This window comes from Aspergillus melleus (assembly GCF_016097325.1).
Source record: "Aspergillus melleus strain CBS 546.65 chromosome Unknown contig2, whole genome shotgun sequence".
In the NCBI taxonomy this organism is placed as follows: domain Eukaryota; kingdom Fungi; phylum Ascomycota; class Eurotiomycetes; order Eurotiales; family Aspergillaceae; genus Aspergillus; species Aspergillus melleus.
Window position 1 is genome coordinate 2,263,861 of NW_025763371.1, and position 19,968 is coordinate 2,283,828.

General features: G+C 52.2%; 9 protein-coding genes across 9 annotated transcripts; 5 read left to right on the top strand and 4 right to left on the bottom strand.

Annotated features, from left to right (window-relative positions):
• Positions 1 to 327: 327 nt before the first annotated feature.
• LDX57_003584 (uncharacterized protein) lies at positions 328 to 795 on the top strand (the record flags this gene model as incomplete). The annotated part of the gene is made up of 1 exon (XM_046085235.1): positions 328 to 795. The coding sequence occupies one exon, from the start codon at positions 328 to 330 to the stop codon at positions 793 to 795; it is 468 nt and encodes a 155-aa protein (XP_045941198.1).
• A 469-nt stretch (positions 796 to 1,264) lies between these two features.
• LDX57_003585 (uncharacterized protein) lies at positions 1,265 to 2,341 on the bottom strand (the record flags this gene model as incomplete). The annotated part of the gene is made up of 3 exons (XM_046085236.1): positions 1,265 to 1,387; positions 1,438 to 1,652; positions 1,711 to 2,341. 3 exons carry the CDS (start codon positions 2,339 to 2,341, stop codon positions 1,265 to 1,267), a joined length of 969 nt encoding a protein of 322 aa, XP_045941199.1.
• A 348-nt stretch (positions 2,342 to 2,689) lies between these two features.
• On the top strand, positions 2,690 to 3,809 carry LDX57_003586 (uncharacterized protein; the record flags this gene model as incomplete). Its single annotated transcript, XM_046085237.1, has 2 exons — positions 2,690 to 2,824; positions 2,886 to 3,809. The coding sequence occupies 2 exons, from the start codon at positions 2,690 to 2,692 to the stop codon at positions 3,807 to 3,809; spliced, it is 1,059 nt and encodes a 352-aa protein (XP_045941200.1).
• Positions 3,810 to 4,419: 610 nt separating this feature from the next.
• Positions 4,420 to 5,367, bottom strand: LDX57_003587 (uncharacterized protein; the record flags this gene model as incomplete). The annotated part of the gene is made up of 2 exons (XM_046085238.1): positions 4,420 to 4,595; positions 4,710 to 5,367. 2 exons carry the CDS (start codon positions 5,365 to 5,367, stop codon positions 4,420 to 4,422), a joined length of 834 nt encoding a protein of 277 aa, XP_045941201.1.
• Positions 5,368 to 6,411: 1,044 nt separating this feature from the next.
• Positions 6,412 to 8,013, bottom strand: PRP31 (U4/U6-U5 snRNP complex subunit PRP31; the record flags this gene model as incomplete). Its single annotated transcript, XM_046085239.1, has 1 exon — positions 6,412 to 8,013. One exon carries the CDS (start codon positions 8,011 to 8,013, stop codon positions 6,412 to 6,414), a length of 1,602 nt encoding a protein of 533 aa, XP_045941202.1.
• A 43-nt stretch (positions 8,014 to 8,056) lies between these two features.
• clf1 (putative cell cycle control protein (Cwf4)) lies at positions 8,057 to 10,581 on the top strand. Its single transcript, XM_046085240.1, has one exon. It carries the CDS (start codon positions 8,359 to 8,361, stop codon positions 10,432 to 10,434), a length of 2,076 nt encoding a protein of 691 aa, XP_045941203.1. The 5' UTR covers positions 8,057 to 8,358; the 3' UTR covers positions 10,435 to 10,581.
• Positions 10,582 to 11,231: 650 nt separating this feature from the next.
• On the top strand, positions 11,232 to 13,345 carry LDX57_003590 (fungal specific transcription factor domain-containing protein; the record flags this gene model as incomplete). The annotated part of the gene is made up of 6 exons (XM_046085241.1): positions 11,232 to 11,524; positions 11,593 to 12,142; positions 12,193 to 12,231; positions 12,284 to 12,361; positions 12,422 to 12,669; positions 12,730 to 13,345. 6 exons carry the CDS (start codon positions 11,232 to 11,234, stop codon positions 13,343 to 13,345), a joined length of 1,824 nt encoding a protein of 607 aa, XP_045941204.1.
• Positions 13,346 to 13,508: 163 nt separating this feature from the next.
• On the bottom strand, positions 13,509 to 14,165 carry URE2_1 (glutathione S-transferase family protein; the record flags this gene model as incomplete). The annotated part of the gene is made up of 1 exon (XM_046085242.1): positions 13,509 to 14,165. The coding sequence occupies one exon, from the start codon at positions 14,163 to 14,165 to the stop codon at positions 13,509 to 13,511; it is 657 nt and encodes a 218-aa protein (XP_045941205.1).
• A 362-nt stretch (positions 14,166 to 14,527) lies between these two features.
• Positions 14,528 to 16,237, top strand: LDX57_003592 (tetratricopeptide repeat protein; the record flags this gene model as incomplete). The annotated part of the gene is made up of 1 exon (XM_046085243.1): positions 14,528 to 16,237. One exon carries the CDS (start codon positions 14,528 to 14,530, stop codon positions 16,235 to 16,237), a length of 1,710 nt encoding a protein of 569 aa, XP_045941206.1.
• Positions 16,238 to 19,968: the final 3,731 nt, after the last annotated feature.

Consider the following 19,968-nt stretch of genomic DNA (forward strand, 5'->3'; position numbering starts at 1 on the left):
CGCCACGACCAGACTCGGAGAGAGAATCTTTTCAGGGGGTTATCTCGGGTTATCTTATCGCTGGCATGCTTGCCATTTGAACGGATAGGTTCTCTAACAATCGATAACCGAAGCGTCATACGACTGAAAAATCGCCCGCTCACGCTCCGACTTCAGCACCTTGAAAACCAATCCGTACCGACAAGCATCGACCGAGACATTGTTTATCATGCCACAGATGCATACCTTTTAGACCTCCTGGCGTACCACGACAGTTACTTACGACACTCGCCGAATTCTGTACGGGATGAGCTTGATGGCCAAGCGCAGCTATCAACACTGACCATAATGCGCGCTATCCTGCCGCATTTCATAAATCGTGACTTTCGACGAGGGCCTTTCGTTTTGAGTCTCACGGACCTACACCAAAGCAACATCTTTGTGGACCAAGATTGGAACATCAAGTGTCTTGTTGACTTAGAGTGGGCATGCTCACGCCCAGTAGAGATGCTGCATCCCCCATACTGGCTTACTAGTCGTGGGGTGGACCAATTGGAAGAGGGGGAGCATCTCGATGCTTTCAACAACATGCATAGCGAATTCATGGACGCGTTCGCAAGAGAGGGAGAATCACTTTTCGAGAAGCATGCCAGGGCTTTCAGCTTAACAGACATTATAAAATGGGGCTTGGAAAACGGGAGCTTCTGGTATTCTCATGCCCTTGACAACCCGAAAGGACTATATAACATATTTCTCGACCATATTCAGCCTATATTCGCAAAGCTAGACGATGCCGGAGTGGACAAGTTGGAGTAAATGGTGGCGCCCTATTGCAGTGAGGATATGCAGGGTTTCCTTGCGAAGAAGCTCAAGGATCAAGAAGAATACCGAAACAAACTGCGGGATGCATTCGCGGTCTCTGATACAGAGCCGAGGGTAAATGATAATTGAGCAGCTGCGCATGTTTACCGAGCTAATGCTGATGGTTGGGCCTCCTTTGGCCCTGTTGTGTGCGACCACCAATTCTAACTTGTCGGGGTGCCGTAAAAGTCTATTGGAACACTTTAAAGAGATCTATGGCTAATGACAGCCAGAAAAACTGCATATTTGAGCCACAAGTCGCATGTGATTTGAATCTATACTTGCGGAGAAAGATCATATCTCATTAAAGAAGGTACAGGTGCACTAATTTCATATTTCGACAAGATAAATCAAAATCATCCGCTCAAACACCATCATTAAACCGATAATGGTTCATCCATCGCTATACCTCGATTAGCATGATCTAGCATCCGACCTGGGCATTCGTGCTCACCTTGTCATACTGCTTGGAAGAGTCGCAGAAACGCAGGTCCGTCGCCAGTCGGATGACGTTGTCCTGATCATTGTTGATAGTCGATGCGTGGATCTAGTAGACTTTGTCAGCCGGTTGAAGCAGTAACACAACTGAAATCTTACCGTGTGAGGTTTGTGCAGGACGACATCACCTGCCTCGTAGGCGGAGACCAGCCATCGCCGGTTATTATCTTTTGCGAATTGAGCAGGAAACTCGGAGAGCAGACCTGTCGACATCATGTTGGAGTTGAACGCCGACCTGGCCTCTTCTTCCGACAAACCAGCCTGTTTTGCCCTGCTGGTGAACTCTTCTTCACATTTCAAACCCACCGGATCGCCTTATAGTCGTCAGCTTCGACTCAACGTTGATTCAAACCCGGCGGAAAGCAAGCCTACCATCTTCCAAATAGATCAAGCCCCCTCCGTTGATCTTAATATCGCCAATAGGAACCCAAGCCGTGACGCTCGTCGGTTCCCCATACCGCAAGAAGATCTGATCGTAATGGACGCCAATCGGCTTCGACCCGGGAATGTTGTTCCGCAGTAGCGTCCGCTTAAAGGTCAAAGTATCCGCTCCCCAGCCCGTGAACTTGGCGACGAAGTCATACAGGGCGGGGTGGTTGACCAAGTTCTTCGTATACCAGTCCTTATAATGGGCCTCGATGGCACGGTCGACGAACTGCGCCGCGTTGTCGCCCCCCGGTCGGCCATTTCCGCCGACATGCCCGGCTCCAATGCCGGGGTACTCGTCGATCGACTTGGTGGGGTTGAAGATGCCCTCGACGGGGTCGGTGCCTTCCTTCAGGACACCCGTGGGAGCCAGGTAGTCGAAGTACTTCCGTCGGGCCTCGAGGACGTCTTCGCGGGGCAGAACCTGCTTGAGAAAAAGGTAGCCATCTTCGTTGTATCGCTTGCGCAGCTCCTCGACTGGGAGGGTTGGGTCGGAGGGGCGCAGGAGGGCGGCGTTCTCGGAGGTCAAGGGGCCGTCGACGACGGAGAGGTTGGAGTCGCTGATCACGCCAGGCATGGTGAGGGGTTATGGAGGAACAGGATAGACGAATGAATTTGAGAATGCATCCTGCCTTGGTCGCGACACTCCTTAAATAGATTGAATCGAACAGTACATAGTTCCACAACTCTGCTGGAGGGCGGGGTATATCTCCCTTTCCGGAATGGGCTTAGATCATCGCTGCTTCTTGCCCCAAATTGACTCCTCGGGGAGCATCGCCTAGACGGCGAGCTAACCCAATTTAGATTAGACCGGGGCTGCGGTCCCCGTATCCCCACGTGATGCTCTTGCTCTATGCCCCTTGGTTGGATGATATTACTACCTTAACCACTTCATGCTCTACCATCGACAAGTGTCACGTCCAAAATGGCATTTGGTCTTCGGATTGGAAGACCGCGGTGGCTTCTGACGATATGGTCTTTCTTCATAGATTGGACATGGCATTGGATGCCATTATTGCCGCGCCTGATCGGTCGCTCCCCTGTTGGAGACGTTGAAACCGTACGATGCTACATTCCATCACATCGCAGGCGAAACAACCTTGCTAACTATCGAACAAAAGAGAGAATTGGGTTCCAGTGAAAATAATACTGCCAGGATAGAGCATGGCGAGGCCTATTCGAATACAAGGGACGCCCAAGGCCAATTCATTTCGGGAGGCATCACAGGGATTGTGGAGCTCCTGGATGATGGGACCGCGCTCAAGTCACCATTTCCTGATTCAGACATCGAAAGCCACGTCTTAGACATCGCCAAAAAAGCCACCATCTATCGTCGTATTGGACCCCATAAGAGGCTTGTTCAGCTACTGGGTCATTCCAGGGATGGTCTCGTGCTTGAATATATGGGAAATGGTGATCTCAAGACATATCTACAAACCCATAGCTCGATACCCACGAACCTCAAACTGAAGTGGGCATATCAAGCCGCGGAGGCCGTCGAACTAATACATAGAAACGGGTTGATTCGTTGCGACGTAAAGCCACGAAACTTTCTGTTGGATGCGGCTCTTGACATTAAGGTCATTGACTTCTCCGGCTCGTCGCTCGACGGGTCGAAGCCCGCTTCTGGCGAAGGCACACGATTTTTCCTTCCACGCCACTGGGCAGCTCAACCCACCGTGGCTACGGATCTGTTCGCCCTTGGATCGACCTTGTTCGAGCTTTTTCAAGGCTCTAGTCCGTACGAAGAGGTTCCTAGTGACGAACTACAAAGACTATATCGAGAGCAAGAATTCCCCGATGTCTCTGACATGATATGTGGGCCAGTTATCAAACAATGCTGGCTATCGGAATTTGAATCGGCTGCGCAGGTGCAGACTGCTGTCGGCGATATCATTTCCGCTTCGCTTAACGTCGACTGTACTCATCTCGATGGTTTGGACACCGGTAAGGATATGTTGATTGAGCACGTAGGATCTCCTAAACACATTGCACAGTCTAGACCGCTGTGTTGTTCAGCACCAAGTGTGCTCTCTAAAAAGTAGGGGAAAGGTGATACTCTCCTTTATGTTATACATGATAATGGGCACAGAGCGGGGCAAAGGCACTAAATTGATAGGTGCACTTTCTGTTCCGATCTTATGCTATTATGTCAGCATTATGCGATATGGCTGCAGAAGATGCACAGACTGCCACATTCGCCTGCTAGTCTCTATTGGATTCGCGGGCAGCTCTGAGCCATCGATACACCCGCGTTTTAGTGTGACGTCTGTGCAAGACCACAATGACCAATGACGCAAATATTGATATATTGGGCGTGAAAAGATACTCGATTCGAACGCAGTCCAGAAGGAGGGGTCCTGGAGCCCAACCAGAGGGTCTGTCTCTTCCAGTGAGATCCTCTGCATTTGAAGGCGTTGCCACTATGTGGATACTATGGAGTCTTCTCCAGGTACCGCTACTCGCTAGTCTGCATGGCCGAAAGAGTGGACCTCGCTTCTTGAGTAACTTCATAATCATATGCAGGGAAGTTCTCAAATCACCCAAATAGTATTATTAAACAATGACAAAATAGTGAAAAAAGGTATCTAACTCGCTTCTAGAATGGGTCATGTGCATGTATGAACGATCCCCCACCGACTTCTATCGTCCAACTTACTCATCCTCCTCCGTCCAATCCGCAAACCCCCACGACTTCACCCCATCGCCAACCTCCAATTTCAACGTCGTGAAGGTGATTTGCTCGTACATCTCCCGAGCTGCCCCGCGTGCCTTCTTATGCCAAGGACCAGTACCCCCTGCTCGTGCATCTTGTCGACTGCGCCAAAGACCTGCATTATTCATCTCGTTAGCTTTCATCCTCACTTCCAATTCCACTCCTTTTTCTTATTCCCCTCCCTACAAGATGAAGAAAGACCAAAAGCACAGAGGAAAGAAAAACTCACAAGTCGCCAAATTCCTCCTCTCCGCATCCTTCGACCCGAACCAATACTTCAACAACCCTCCGCTAACAGTAGCCTCCTGATGCGAGTAGGCATCCAGATCATGCAAGCGCTGATTATCGATCCCATCTTGCAACCGGGACCGGAAGACCACGACGTAGAAATGCGTCTTCGTCCACTCGAACCCACCTCCCTCCGCAGCCACCAGGTCACGCAGGAATGAAAACACCGCCGGCCAGTTCAGCGACTCCTCGTACGCCGCGGTCGCGTAGTCGTCGCGCACGGGTTTCAAGATCGTCAATGCCTGCGCGAGGAGTCGGTTTGCTGTGTCCAGCGTCGTGAGGTCGAGGAGGTGGGGTGGGGAGTTGTAGGGGGAGGCGATGAGGTGGGTGCTCGAGGGGAGGGCGAGTTGCGGGTGAGTAGGCTTGACATCGGCATCGGCATTGGGATTGCGCAGTTGCAGTTGCAAAGCGGCAGCGGCGTGGAATTTCAGAGCGTCAAAGTCATCGGTGATGAGACTATGGTGGTAGATAGAGGGAGATGATGACGACGAGACGGTGGGGAGGGGTTGCGATGGCGAGGATTCCCTGGTGGTATCTGCTGTTGTTGTCGTTGTCTCTGGGGGTGTGAAAAAGACAGGGTTGCCGATTTCGGGGGCCATTGGTGCGATATTGTTCTTTGTCTTTGTCTTGCTTGTCTGTTGTCTGGGCTGTCGAGGTGAGGTGACTCGGTAGATGGGACAATTGGATAGACAGACACTGGGGGGAAAGAAAGAGGAGAAAGCAGTCTTGGAAAGGACCAATTAACAATTACGTGGGAAGAACAAAGAGAAAGAAAAAGAAGATCAGAAATCTATGGGGAAAAGAAACGATACAGAAGAGAGAGAAAGTGAAAGAAAGAAAGAATAAGGAAGGACTACGAGGAAAGGAAGGAAATACTACAATCCCAGAAGCCCAGCCCTAGAGGGAAAAAAGGACCCCGGAGCGGTATGAAGACAGAATTTCCAAAAAGCACGCAATACGCTGACGAGCTCAATCTGTTCGCGTTCGGATGGCAAAAAAAGAAAAGTCGGAGAAAAAAAAAATTGCAACAAAACAAGAAGGCAAAAGAAAGGGCGCCACGCCGATTGGTCCCTCGGTGGGTTTCACGACTTAAAGTTATGCTTATTGCTTTCAGAGTCTCATCTCGCGTGTTTCGCCGTTATGAAACGGACAAAGAACGTGCCCGAGGCGGATCCTTAGCCGGTAGTGAAGACTACCTAACTTACTACTACGGTGTACTACCGAATGGCCGAAAGCATTCGAAGACCAAAGGAAGAAGAAACTCAGGGGCAAAAGTGGCTGACACCACACTTTGCCGATTGGGGGCAATCGCACGACAGGAAGTTCCCATCTCGCGCCATCCATGGTCCTTGCTTCACATTCTTGGGACAGATGTCGGAGCGAATTCAGCAGCCGGAGGGTTCCATGGTTCGCAGACCCGATCACCCGGATGAAAGATCCTCAACGGTGAGTAAGCCCTGACTCTTGCCTGTCTGGTTTGGAAGATTGCTTGTCATTTCGAAACCTATTATACATTGATTGAACTTGGTATCATGCGCAAAAAATCCCCTCGAGAATCCCCGTCTCAGATGTAAAAATGAAAAAACGCCATTTCTTTTTTCTTTCGCAATGCTTTCGTTCAAAGACATATCACAACCCCCATTTTACCGCTTCAGTGGCGGCGGAGGCGGTGCCATTTTACCTTCGCCCGTGTCGACCTTCTTGTTGGCAGGCAATGCCGGCACTTTGAACCCTGCGCTATCTGTCCGCTGGCCATTGTTGTTGTTGTTGTTTTGGTTGCCTCCAACCTGCGTGAAGGTGCCGGATTTGAACCATCGGTCCTCTTCAGCCTTGCGTTTCCGGCTCATTTCGGCCTGAACCTTCGGGTCAACCAGCTCGAGACCCTGCACCGGCGTGAATGCAATAGTACTCGCGGTACCCGCCGACCCTGCGCCCAACGAAGTCCCGATGCCAGAGCTGCGGAGACCCTTTGCGTTGAGAACACTGGCCGTGCCTCCCAGGCCGCCTTGTCCGAACGTACGCAGCGACGACGCAGTACCGCTGGCGGGTGTCGCCGTACCCCATCCCTTGTTGGACTTGCTGAGCTTGGCCCTGGTTCTCTGGTCGATCTGGGTAGCGCGAATTCGCCCGTCGTTCTGCTGACCCAGCATGCCCAGACCCACCGTACCCTCGCCCGTGCCGTATCCAACCTCCGCTTCTTCCTTGCCAAACGCAACGCGATTCTGGGCCTTGCGGATTTCGGTCATGGCCACCGCTTCCTTGGCGGTTCGAGCCCGTCGTCCACCTCTCTTGCGGGACGGCTTGTCATCCGGAGCGGGGAGTGCCTTGGTACCGGAGTTTGGCGGCGGCTCCGTCAGTTTCTCCAGCCGCTGGAAGCACTGCTGTTTCAAGTCCTCACCCAATGACCCGTCGGGACTAAAATCAGAAACGTCTGCTCGCGTAGCGAGAACCATCTTGGCAGAGACAATGCGGATGGCCTGTCGCTTCAGGTCGTTCGGGATGTCCTGGATCAGCGGAGACTCGTAGAGGAACCCCTGCGATCGAATACCAATGTTCGTAGCAAGACCCAATCCTTCCTTCCTCTTGTTGCCCTGAGCGCCCAAATTACATGCGGGAATCTTGGCCAGCTCGCGTAGTCCACCGGTCTGGTTGAGGAACTGAGCGGCCGTTTCCGGTCCAATTAGCGCTGCTAGGTTGGGAGCGATCTGGTTCATGCGAGACTGGATGCTTTCCGTAAGAGCGGTGCGCTCTCGATCCAGCTTCAGAATCCTCTCGCACGTATCAAGCACCGTCTTCAACTCTGCCGGGGTCATTTCGCGTCCTCGAGTCGTCGTGCCTTCCATGGTAACAACCATCAGAGAAGGTCTGTCCAGGACCGACTGCAGAGGCGCGCCGACCATGTTGTCCGCCGACGTCCACAGTGCTTTAATGTCGTTGAGGGGGCCATTTTGCAGGATAGCAACGGTCTTGGCGTATTCGATCGAGTTCGTCACGAGGGTCTCCAGTTCTGGAAATCGAATCGAGTAATGGTCCCGTAGAACTTTGTGTAGTCGCGTCAGTTCATCGCCCGTCGAGAGGGCGACTTCGAACTCGTTGGTGACCTCGGGGCCGGTCTTCTGTCGATGCTCCTCCTCTTCGTCGATGAGAATCTCCTCCTCGCCTCCTCCTCCTTCTTCTTGCTGAAGATCCTGAAGATCTTCCTCGTCCGATTCAAAATCCCGCAGGAGCTCTTCGGCTGTAGACATGGTGGGCAGGACCGATGAGGAACCGTTCAAGTAAATAAACTGGAAGGTCAAAAGAAAGTGAGGTTTTGAATGCGCCGCCACCGATTTGGGCCGCTGATCGCTTAGTCAGGCGGAGGGGGTGGCGGCGCGGACCACTACCGCAGCCGTCCGACTTTTGGCGGCCGATCGAAGCTCCGCGACTCGACCTTCAGACCAACCTCAAAGCTAACCCTGCGGTGCTCGGCCTGCAGTCCATTTGCGGGATTCCTGGCTCGATCCCTTTTAATCAACAAGACCATCTCAGAATCCCGAACGGATCGAACTTTACGATTCTAGGCCGCGTCGCGAGCCCGTCTCTCTCCCAACATGGAGTCATCACGGGGCCCTCCCAGGGTCAAAAACAAGGCCGCTGCGCCGGTCCAGATCTCAGCGGAGCAGCTGCTCCGCGAGGCTGTCGACCGACAGGAGCCTGCGCTGCAGGCGCCGACGCAGCGGTTTGCGGACCTCGAAGAACTGCACGAGTACCAGGGTCGCAAGAGAAAGGACTTCGAGGACTATGTGCGCCGGAACCGGATCAACATGAACAACTGGATGCGCTATGCCGCGTGGGAGCTGGAACAGAAGGAATTCCGACGTGCGCGATCGATCTTCGAGCGGGCGCTGGACGTCAACCCGACGTCGGTGATCCTGTGGATTCGCTACATCGAGGCGGAGATGCGGACCCGGAATATCAACCACGCGCGGAACCTACTGGATCGCGCCGTGACGATCCTGCCCCGTGTCGATAAGCTATGGTACAAGTATGTCTACATGGAGGAGACGCTGGGCAATATCCCCGGCACGCGCCAGGTGTTCGAGCGGTGGATGTCGTGGGAGCCGGATGAGGGCGCCTGGAGCGCGTATATCAAGCTGGAGAAGCGATACAACGAATTTGAGCGGGCACGCAACATCTTCCAGCGGTTTACCATCGTGCATCCCGAGCCGAGAAACTGGATCAAGTGGGCTCGCTTTGAAGAGGAGTACGGGACGAGTGACTTGGTGAGAGAGGTGTACGGAGTGGCAATTGAGACGCTCGGGGAGGACTTCATGGACGAGAAGCTGTTCATCGCCTACGCCAAGTTTGAGGCCAAGCTCAAGGAGTACGAGCGTTCGCGAGCCATCTACAAATATGCTCTGGACCGGCTACCACGGTCCAAGTCGATCACGTTGCACAAGGCGTACACGACGTTTGAAAAGCAATACGGCGATCAGGTGGGAGTGGAGGATGTGATCTTCTCCAAGCGCCGAGTCCAGTACGAGGAACAGCTCAAGGAGAACCCGCGCAACTACGACATCTGGTTCGACTTTGCCCGTTTGGAGGAAAATGCCGGTGATCCTGAACGAGTTCGCGACATCTATGAACGCGCGATTGCACAGATCCCCCCGTCACAAGAAAAGCGTCACTGGCGGCGGTATATCTACCTCTGGTTCTTCTACGCCATCTGGGAGGAGATGGAGGCGAAGGATATCGAGCGCGCTCGCCAGGTCTACAACGAATGCTTGAAGCTGGTGCCGCACAAAAAGTTCACATTCGCCAAGCTCTGGCTCATGAAGGCACAATTTGAGATCCGTCAAATGGACCTCGCCACCGCTCGGAAAACGATGGGTCAGGCGATCGGCATGTGCCCAAAGGACAAGCTGTTCCGGGGCTATATCGATCTGGAGCGCCAGCTGTTCGAGTTTGTGCGATGCCGGACGCTGTTTGAGAAACAGATCGAGTGGAACTCATCCAACAGCCAGTCCTGGATCCAGTTCGCCGAGCTGGAACGAGGTCTGGATGATGCCGATCGTGCGCGCGCGATTTACGAGTTGGGCATCGCCCAGCCGACTCTGGATATGCCCGAGCTCGTGTGGAAGTCATACATTGACTTTGAGGAATACGAGGGCGAATACGACCGGGTGCGACAACTTTACGAACGTCTTTTGGAGAAGACCGACCACGTCAAGGTCTGGATCAACTACGCGCGGTTCGAGATCAACCTCCCGGAGGACGAGGAGGAAGAGGAAGAAGACGAGGAACGGCCGATCAGCGACGAGGCCAAGCGACGTGCTCGGGGGATCTTCGAGCGGGCGCACAAGGTGTTCAAGGACAAGGAGCTCAAGGAAGAGGTGAGATTCCACCTTTCAAACAGTTCCGTCAGAAACAGCATGCTAATATGTACACAGCGAGTGGAACTCCTCAACGCCTGGCGATCGTTCGAACACACGCATGGCTCGGCCGAGGACATCGAGAAAATCGAGAAACAAATGCCCCGACGGGCCAAGAAGCGCCGCAAGATGGACGATGACCGCTACGAGGAATACATGGACTATGTGTTCCCGGCGGACGATCAGTCGTCGGCGAACCTGTCGCGGCTGTTGCAGAGAGCACACCAATGGAAGCAGCAACAGGGAGAGGCGTGATGGTGGCAGAACGAGATGGGAAATGGCGAAGGGAATACACATGTGGATATTATTTGTTAATGAGCATGGGCGTGGCATATTGGAGGTTAAAAAATACAACTCACGTCACCAAACTCTTACGCAGTCATTTCTAGTTTCATCCTGTAGAGTTTCGACTGATGGCTGTCAACCATGGGTCCATCCTAGACAGACACCGACAACTTTCAAACGCCGAGTGGCTACCTAGACTCATGGAAGTTCTTCCCACAGATCTCAGAAGAGTCTGTGCCAGGATTATTCTGAACCTGTCTTAATCTTTTTGAACTTATCTCCCGTCGAGCTCCAAGTTCTAATAGCCAGAAGATAATTATCACAAAATACATCAAATGTCCCTGCCGGGGATCACGCGATGTCATGTGACAGTTACATCACCGTCCATCACCGATTCTTCAAAGCCCGAGCCTCAGTCCACTCTTCTGCTGCCATCCACGCCGATTGCCCCTTCGCTATGCCGCGAGTGGTAACGCAGCCAGTTAAGGCAGCCTGTCTAGCTTGGTGAGTCTGCCTGTCCAGGTCAGTTAAGCGAATGCTAACACTGCCCCAGCCGCGCATCCAAGACGCGCTGTGACGGACAACATCCATGTAAGGCTGTAAGTTCGGGCGACTCGCCATCCCCCGGTGGAGAACCCAATAGATTAACTAACACTGACGATCATCTCAAGTGCATGGGAAGATCCAGAGAATGCCACTATCAGCCCAGCAGGCGAGGCGGACCACGCCGAAGAATTAAACATGACAGCGCAACTCAGAGCCCGAATATGCCTAAGCAGCATCATCCTCAGCCAGTACCGCCAAAGTCCCCGTCGATACCGACTCCCGCAGTCGATATCTCGAATGGCAATTCGGTGTCAGTCCCGGCATGTCCGATCCCTCCGCAGTCGATCGATTCCAGTCTTCAGAGCATCATTGGCCTGCTGTCTCCTTTTAGTGGCATGCAGAGCACAGATGTGGAGACGGAATTTCTATGGCAGCCCATGGACTCGACAAGCTCTAGGAGTGAGACGGCCTCGGCTTCTCCTAGTTTGAGGGTATATACATCGGAAGAAGATATGTATGCTTTCTATTTGGCATTTGTAGAACGATTGACCAAGGGTTGCAGCTGGCTAACGTAATGTACAGAGCGAATGCCTATTACGTCTACATCCATCCATACCTTTCCCTACTACCTGCTCCTGCAGTGCCACTGTACGAGGACCGGCCCATTGCGTTTCAGCCCCCGCCTGGAGAAACCTGCACCGTTGAACAGTCCTCTCTACCGTACTGGCCGAGATCCTCGTTGAGTTTAGCGCTATGTGCGATTCTAGCCTTGATTCCTCCGGACCAAAATCCGACCCCCTCTAGCGTGTGCAGTGTCTGGATGAGGCGCGAATACGCAAGGCTTTACGCACAAGCTGCGCTCACCAGCGCAGAGAGGGAAATCGACGATCTAACTTCAGTTAGCGGTTCGAACTTTTCGCCGGAACAAGGGATCATTCATCCTAATGTGCCAATGCGATTACATCCAGTCCTAGCCCTCGTGGTGTTAAGTATCTACGAGTACTGTCAGCGGGGCAATGTATCTCGCATGCGCACCCGTGCTAATCAAGCGATGACGACGGCCATGGATCTCTCTATTCATAATTTGGGATCGAACGCTTCTGAGGCGCAACGGCGCGCATGGTGGACGTCGGTTAGTTGGTTCTTCTTGTTTTGATGTTGGGCTCGATTAACCGATACTAGATGTTTACCGTACTTCTATCGTCAATTTTGCAGGAAACAGTAAGGTTCCTTATACGACCTTGTCAGTATGGTTGCTCATCGCTTCAAACAGTCGCCGATCATCAATTCATCTGACCCACGAATATCCACGCCTTACCCTATATTTGATGCTCGATCAGGGAAGCCGGAAGTATGAGCATAACCTCCCTTCTTTTTCTTAATAGATTCATTCGTTAATCGTTGAATGTAGCCATGGCCACTGCTGATCAGGGCGCTAGAGTCCCTCTTGGCCGTCTCCGATATTCTCAGCGATTGTGGAATCGGCGGGAAAGCCCCTTCCACATCGCCGCATCTACGCGACCAAATCCGCCACATGGACGCTCATATCTTGTCATTGATAACGCAATGCGACCTCTTCGCAGGCCCAGTTCGCAAAGAATGCGTTGAAGGCCTTGCCGCACAAAGTCTGGGGATGGTTGCTCGTCTTGAAACTCATGTGTAAGTATTGAAGAGTACAAGGACGTCATGTAGAGCTAACAGAAAGCATACGATATGCAGTGCCCGAAATAAGCTCCACCGGTTTAGAGCATTCATGGACATTCCAATATTTTACGAGAAACATTGCGACCTGACTGCCATTGAGGAAAATGGCGTTCTGCCAGCGTCGGCCTACCCCAAGAGTCCTCCCGACTTTGAAGCTGTCTTCCCCTTCACCGAGGTGGAATCGTCGATTATATGTCTGAAGTCTTCCCTCACCATCTCGCGCATCTTCCGCACATTACCATATCCCACATCATGCGGTCCCAGCAGCGCAGAAACGGGACAGGAGCCAGCAGATCCGTTGACGTCTAAACCTGATCTATCTTGCAGGTACCCGCACGGTTTACCGTATTTTGCATGCACGTCCATGCAAGCTGGCTACACGTTATACATGTTGCTGCATCGGGTGCGCGCCGCAATGGTGTCAGATCGCCTTTCATACTGCTATCCCCTGCTTACCTATCCGGATCCGGCAACAGAGATCCAGGATGCCGAGAGGTTTATGGAGGAACTACGACATGGGGCTGAATCATTAAATATTGCGATGAAGAGAAATGCGTTGTTTGAAGGTATACGTCAGATGGCACGCGAGATGGATTCTGCTTATAACTCAACTTTTGCGGATCGCGGCTGATGCACCTGAGTTGCTCCCACGGGAATTTGGGCACAGTTTCTGGCATACGAGAAACCACTGAACATTTTTAAGATATTTCACATGTTTTGATCAACTCTTCAACGTCTATCGATGTGTATAATAGCGACATCCAAGATTTTCCTGTCTTGACCAACCCTTTGATCTATTTCTTGCCCTCGACCTCTGCAATAGCCCTATCCTGATCCGCATACACCTTAGCCACAGTCTCCCTCGCCTCTATTCTCTTCATCCACGCCCCAACCTTCGGGAACTTCTCATACAGATCCTCGCCTCCAAACCGAGGCGCAAACCGCTGCCAGGCCACGAAGCACAGGTCCGCATAGGTGCACTTCTCACCCACCAACCAGTCCCGCTCCTTCAGCACCGACTCGAGTACTCCACACACGCGATGGATTTCCTTCTGGTACCGCTCAATGGCACTCTGCACCTTCTCGGGATGGAACTTGATGAACCACGATGCCTGTCCGTAGTAGGGTGCTTGCCCGGAGACCTGGAAATACAGCCACTGTCTGGCGTGGTACTTCTCGGCGAACCCTGCAGGGCTGATCTTGTGCTTGACGTCGTACTTCTCGATCAGGTATTCGGTGATGGCGCCGGACTCCCAGAGGTGCAGGTCCGTGTTGGGGTCGTGGATGGCGGGGAGGCGGCCGTTCGGGTTGATGAGCGTGTAGGGCTCTTTCTTGACGTCCGCGAAGTCGACGAAGGTGGTCGTGTAGGGAATTTGCAGCTCCTCCATGATGAGGGCCACCTTCCATGGGTTGGGGCCGTATTGGTGGGAGTAGAGGGTGATGGGCTGCATGATGATGGTTTGGTTCAATTGGGATTGCTCAATGGCCTGATGATAAGGATTCGAGTTGAGGATATGATTGAATCCATGGAGCAGGAAATGACATGATATTTATGTGCTCGACTGGGTCTCGTCGGTCTTCAAGTGGATGAAGAAGAAGTATGGATCCCCGAGAGGTCGGCGAGATCGGCGTTTGACCGTCCAGGCGATAAGACTATGATATCAGCAATCACCGACAGGCAATCACCGACGTGCATGACAAGCCGTGGATCCCAGTATAAATACGACTCAACCCCTCCTTCTTTGTTTTGTTCTTTGTTCTCTTCTCTGCTTCATCTCCCTGTCTCATCAAACCCCTCCTACTCACATAAAGCATGTCACATCAATTCCTGCAGGCCACCCCGGTGCCTGCCAGCCAAGAATACTATGATCTGGGCTCCTTCGGCCGCAAGATCAGCACCACGAGCTCTGATGCGCAGATCTGGTTCAATCGTGGCCTCACCTGGGCATACGCATTCAATCACGATGAGGCCGAAAAATGCTTCCAGCAGGTACTTGCCCACGACCCGACCTGCGTCATGGGCTATTGGGGCGTGGCCTTCGCCGCGGGCCCCAACTACAACAAACAGTGGGCTGCGTTCGACGAAGCCGATCTACGCCATACCGTCCAGAAGACGTATCATGTTCCTCGTGCTGGACTCGCCCATCTCTCTACCGCTACACCTCTCGAGCAGAGTCTCATCCAGGCCATCCAGCACCGGTTTCCCACGGACGGCGTCATCGAGGACTTTAACGCCACCAATCGAGCCTACGCTGATGCCATGCGGACTGTCTACCAAGTGCACGGTGGCAATAACGATCTCGACCTGACCGCACTCTTCGCGGACGCTCTCATGAATGTCAGTCCATGGGGCCTCTACGAAGCTAGCACCGGCCAACCCATTCTCTCGACGCCGGTGCTCGAAGTCAAAGAGGTCCTTGAACGGGGTCTCAAAGACCCCATGGCCAAAGCCCACCCGGGTATCCTCCACATGTACATCCATCTCATGGAGATGTCTACCACCCCCGAGGCGGCCCTCGTTCCCGCCGATCATCTCCGCGACCTCATCCCGGATTCTGGTCATCTTTGTCACATGCCGTCGCATTTGGACGTGCTCATCGGCGACTACCGCCGCTCCATTGCCAGCAACACCAAGGCGACCATCGCCGACGACAAGTTCTACGCCCGTGAAGGCGGCCAGAACTTCTACAGCTTCTACCGCCTGCACAACTACCACTCGCTCATCTACGCCGCCATGTTGGCCGGCCAGTGCGCCGTATCCATCGACGCCACGGACCGCATGGAGTCCACCATGCCCGAGGCCCTATTGAAGATTGAATCCCCTCCCATGGCCAACTGGATGGAATCCTTCCTCTCGGTGCGCGTACACGTCCTCATCCGCTTCGGCCTCTGGGAGGACCTCAAAGCCCTACCCATACCCACCGACCCAGACCTCTACTGCGTCACCATCGCAACCATCTACTACGGCAAGGCGATTGCGTACGCCGCCACCAGCAATATCCCGGAGGCCGAGCGCCACCGCACGCTCTACCAGTCCGCCGCCTCCCGCGTGCCCGACACCCGCATCAACTTCCCCAACAAAGTCAATGACATGCTCCGAGTCGCCACGGCAATGCTCGACGGCGAGCTCGAGTACCGACGCAGAAACTACGACGTCGCATTCGCGCACCTCCGCGACGCCATCCGCGCCGAAGACGCCCTCCTCTACTCCGAGCCGTGGGGCTGGATGGTACCGGCCCGTCACGCCTACGCGGCCCTCCTCCTCGAACAAGGCCACGTCGCCGAGGCGGCGGAAGCGTACGCCGAGGATCTGGGTCTCAGCGAGAAACTGGTGGGTACGCATCGGCATCCGAACAACGTGTGGGCGCTGCACGGGTATCATGGGTGTTTGGTGCGGTTGGGACGCGTCGCGGAGGCCAGGATGATTGAACCAACGTTGAAGGTTGCGATGGCGGTGGCAGATGTGGAGATTCGGTCGTCGTGCTTTTGTCGTTTGGAGAAGGTGGATGGATGTGGATGTTGATTTTCTGATTTGATTTGATTTGATTTGCTTTGCATTGAGCTGGGCTGGGCTCGCTCGAGTTGGGTCGGGGTAGGTTAGCTTGGGAATTTGTATATAACATTTGGTGACTGCCTGGTACAAAAGTTTCTCTCCACTATCTTAGTTGTAAAAAGTGAATGCTAGTTGGTTTTGTGTCTTGTCTCGCATATTCAGTATGGGTAGAGTGATATCTCCCCACTCCATGACCCATGGCAATTCTATGTCAACGTTAGATTTTGTAGAAAAGCTGCACAGGGGACAAATGGTCAAAAGTAAATTAATCAAAGTGGATCTTCCCTAATCGAGTGCCAGAATCTTCCTACGCAGCAAATTGCATTGGCAGATTATTCCGGCATGCAAGATTCCAATCGATTTCATTCCACCATATATATACATCCCGAGTCCGCACAACACAAAACCACACAGCACAAACATAAAAACGACCTCCCAAACCCACCCCGTCCAACTCCGGCATATAAGAGAAAAGTCAAAATGCCTGAACATGAGACTAAACGAACAAACGCATTAACCTGCCACAATTATATCAGTCCCAGCGTGAAAGAAGGATATAAGAAAAGGATTAGGGCTAGGGATGAAACTGCTTCGTTTGGTATTTGACTCTTCTTGTCTCGCCGTCTGGTTATTTCAATAAGTAGGTGTTTATGATGGATGTACAGTATATCTATAGGTTCATGTTTCTAACTTCTTACTTATAGCTCTATAGTAGACGTCATTGTTGGGATTCATGGGTGGGACAGTGCTGGTTAAACATATCGGTCGAGAAGACACTATGGGCGCAATGTATGATATAGTGCCCGATACAGATACAGGTAAATATATTCATTTCTCTCTGTTCTTATTCTTCTTAAACCAGTAGACAGTATGGTATTATTCTAGTTACCTCATATTCCTACGTGACAATTCCAAATATGTTCTCATTCTTGTGTGCACAATATACACGGGCACGCCTCGAACGCCGCAGACACCGCGATGCGATGATCAAGACCGTAGAATATCATTGGGATGCGGAAAAGTAGGTTAACCCGAGCACTTCCTCTTACCTGCTACCTACAGGAAAATAGTCATATAAATTTCATCAGAAAGAGAGGTGGATAGGCACATAGCAGATTCTTTAGTTAAACGGCGGCTTCCATCTCTGACAAGGGGATAAGACTTTAAGAGCATGAGATCATATAAAGTGACATTCTGCCTAGACATTTACTCTGGAGATACTCCGCAGAGATGGTTTCCAGTCTACAATACTTCATTGGGCCAATCTAGTTCCTAATGATGCAGAAAAGAATCGCCCCGTGGAGAAATAGTTCAATACTCTGTACTCCTACATAAATCCGACTTGAAATTCAGGACACGGCTGAGAAGAAGCAGTCTCTAGACAGAAGAAATGAGAGCCAAACAAAGGGCCACCCTCAGGATGCGACCCCGGAGGCCAACCGTTCTCGGTTAAATTAAGTATCACGTCACTGTACCCATCGTGGATATTAAACCCTTCCTTAGCGATTTCGCGATAAGCCCAGCACCCGTCCGGAGAAACGAGAACGCACGGGAATCCCTCGTGAGAATCCATCTTATCAAGATGTTGAAATCCAACAATTCGAATCAGCCTCGTGTGGAATCTCTCTCACTGCATGCCCTAGAGAGGAATTCTGGTGGCCGGGCGAGGGACCATCTGGGGCCAATTAGCCGGGAACGGAGCTCAGCCACCCATAACTAACAGTAACTAGCGCTGGGTGATTAGTATTACAGATGATTGGATGAGACAGAACGAGGGTTAGCTTATTGGGGGGGTGCTTCAGAAAGACAGACACATTCCGCCGTTGGGTCTGGAATCGAGGACCTGTGTGGACTCCCTTAACCGGAAGAAGACAAATGAGTGCACCGTAAGCTGAAAAACACCTCCAGACAAGTCACACAATCCTGTACTTCGTGCGACGCGAGAAAACAAATCCAACCGGTCTAAATCGAATGGTCAGAGACAGACAGGAACTAGAGGACACTACCTGCTAGCTAGCGTCGTCCATTCCAGAACATTCGGCCGCCACCGTGCTGGGCAGGGATCCTACTGTGCATACCGGATAGTAGGGTATGGGTTGATGATTATAAAACCGTCTACGGATACAGGACAGAGAAGTCAATTCGCGATAACGATTGAGTAAGTCGGCATGGACCAACAGACCAACATCTCCGGAATCTTGGGGCCAGGGTGGGATATATATAGATTCGAGGAGGGAAATGCGCTCCGTGTCCGTGGAGGCAAAGGGCAAAGGGCAAAGGGCAAGAGGCCTCGACGAGGGTAGAACACTAGAACTAGACGGCCCCAAGAGCTACGAGCTGGGCAGAAGGAACCCGTCCAATGTGCAATGGGCAGCGTCCAACGGAGGCCCGGCCCGTCAGCGGAGGGGAAGCAAGAAGAATCTGCTTGATCTTACGGGGCTGGAAGGTGACACAAGAATTCTCTTCATGTTTTGTGCGGAAGGAGAGGATATTTCAAGTTATCAACCTTACCACCACGATTTCTTGGACTGTAATAATAGAAAAGAAGAGAATAGAAGAATATCATAACCATACAGAATAAGACACAATCTCCATCAACGTGACGATACCGGTAACCGAGTACCGGCGGGTCTGTGTTTCAACCTGCGAACCAATAAGACCTGCAGAGATGGACAGGGTCCCAGCGGGAGGGGCGGGGCCGTTGGTATGGTACGGTAACTGGTAACATCCGTGGATCTATAGGAGTACTATTTTTATCTGGAATCTACTCCGGAGTATACTCGTTTCATGCTAATGGCGGACTCGATGCTAGTTGTCGATAGATGAGAGATATCTTGAATTGAATCAAGTGTTATGAAGCAATGAAATACCTCCGTGCCCCTACTTACGGGATACTCCTACAGGACCTGCATGGAAATCCCTGCAGGTCCATGCGGGTTCCTGACGAGCGAGCCAATCCACTTCACGGGGGCTGCAGTCAAGAGATTCGCCCCTGTCGATGTTTCCAACTGTGCATACGGCGTAGTGTACACTCGGGGGTATACTCGGTAGAGTATACCCTCCGTACTCGAGTCTAGTTAGGTGGTAGAATAGTCAGACAGGGAACAGAGAGAGAATCTGACCAAAGTACTCCTGTACATCTCACAAAAAGCAAACAAGAGGGGCGGAAAGTTTGGGGGTGAAGAAGTCGATCCGTGGAACTGTCAGTCCTTCAAGGTCTCCTTGCTGGTTCTGGCTCCACGCAAGGAGGGCTTCACAACAAACAAACAGATGGTACTATTCTGATCTGGTCAATCATGGATCAAATGTTTGAACACTCCGTAGTACGGAGTATACTGAAAATGGTAGAATATCAGAACATAATTAATCTAAAATATACCACGGTCGCAGTCAGCGATGGTTCGACCTGAAAAACCAGGCCACCCGGCCGGCTAAACCCGAGTGGGCGACTCCTCCGACCGTCACGTTCTCTCCTTTCCCTTTCCTCAATTTCCCTTCATTCCCTCTTCCTCTCTCTCTCACCTGCCCTCCTCTTCCTCCCTTCTTTTCTTTTTCCTTCCTTTCTTTTTTTTTTCCGGGTCAATTGATCACAACGTGCTGTGCACTCTCGTCACCTCGTGCGGGTTCTCGGATCTTGCTTCCTGTCGGGTTGTCTTCGAAAAACAGGGTGAGTGGTCCTTAGTGTTGGTCTAAGCTGCCGT

Bases quoted from the DNA above. Each gene is read 5' to 3' on its own strand.
- clf1 (XM_046085240.1), top strand. From the start codon at position 8,359: ATGGAGTCATCACGGGGCCCTCCCAGGGTCAAAAACAAGGCCGCTGCG.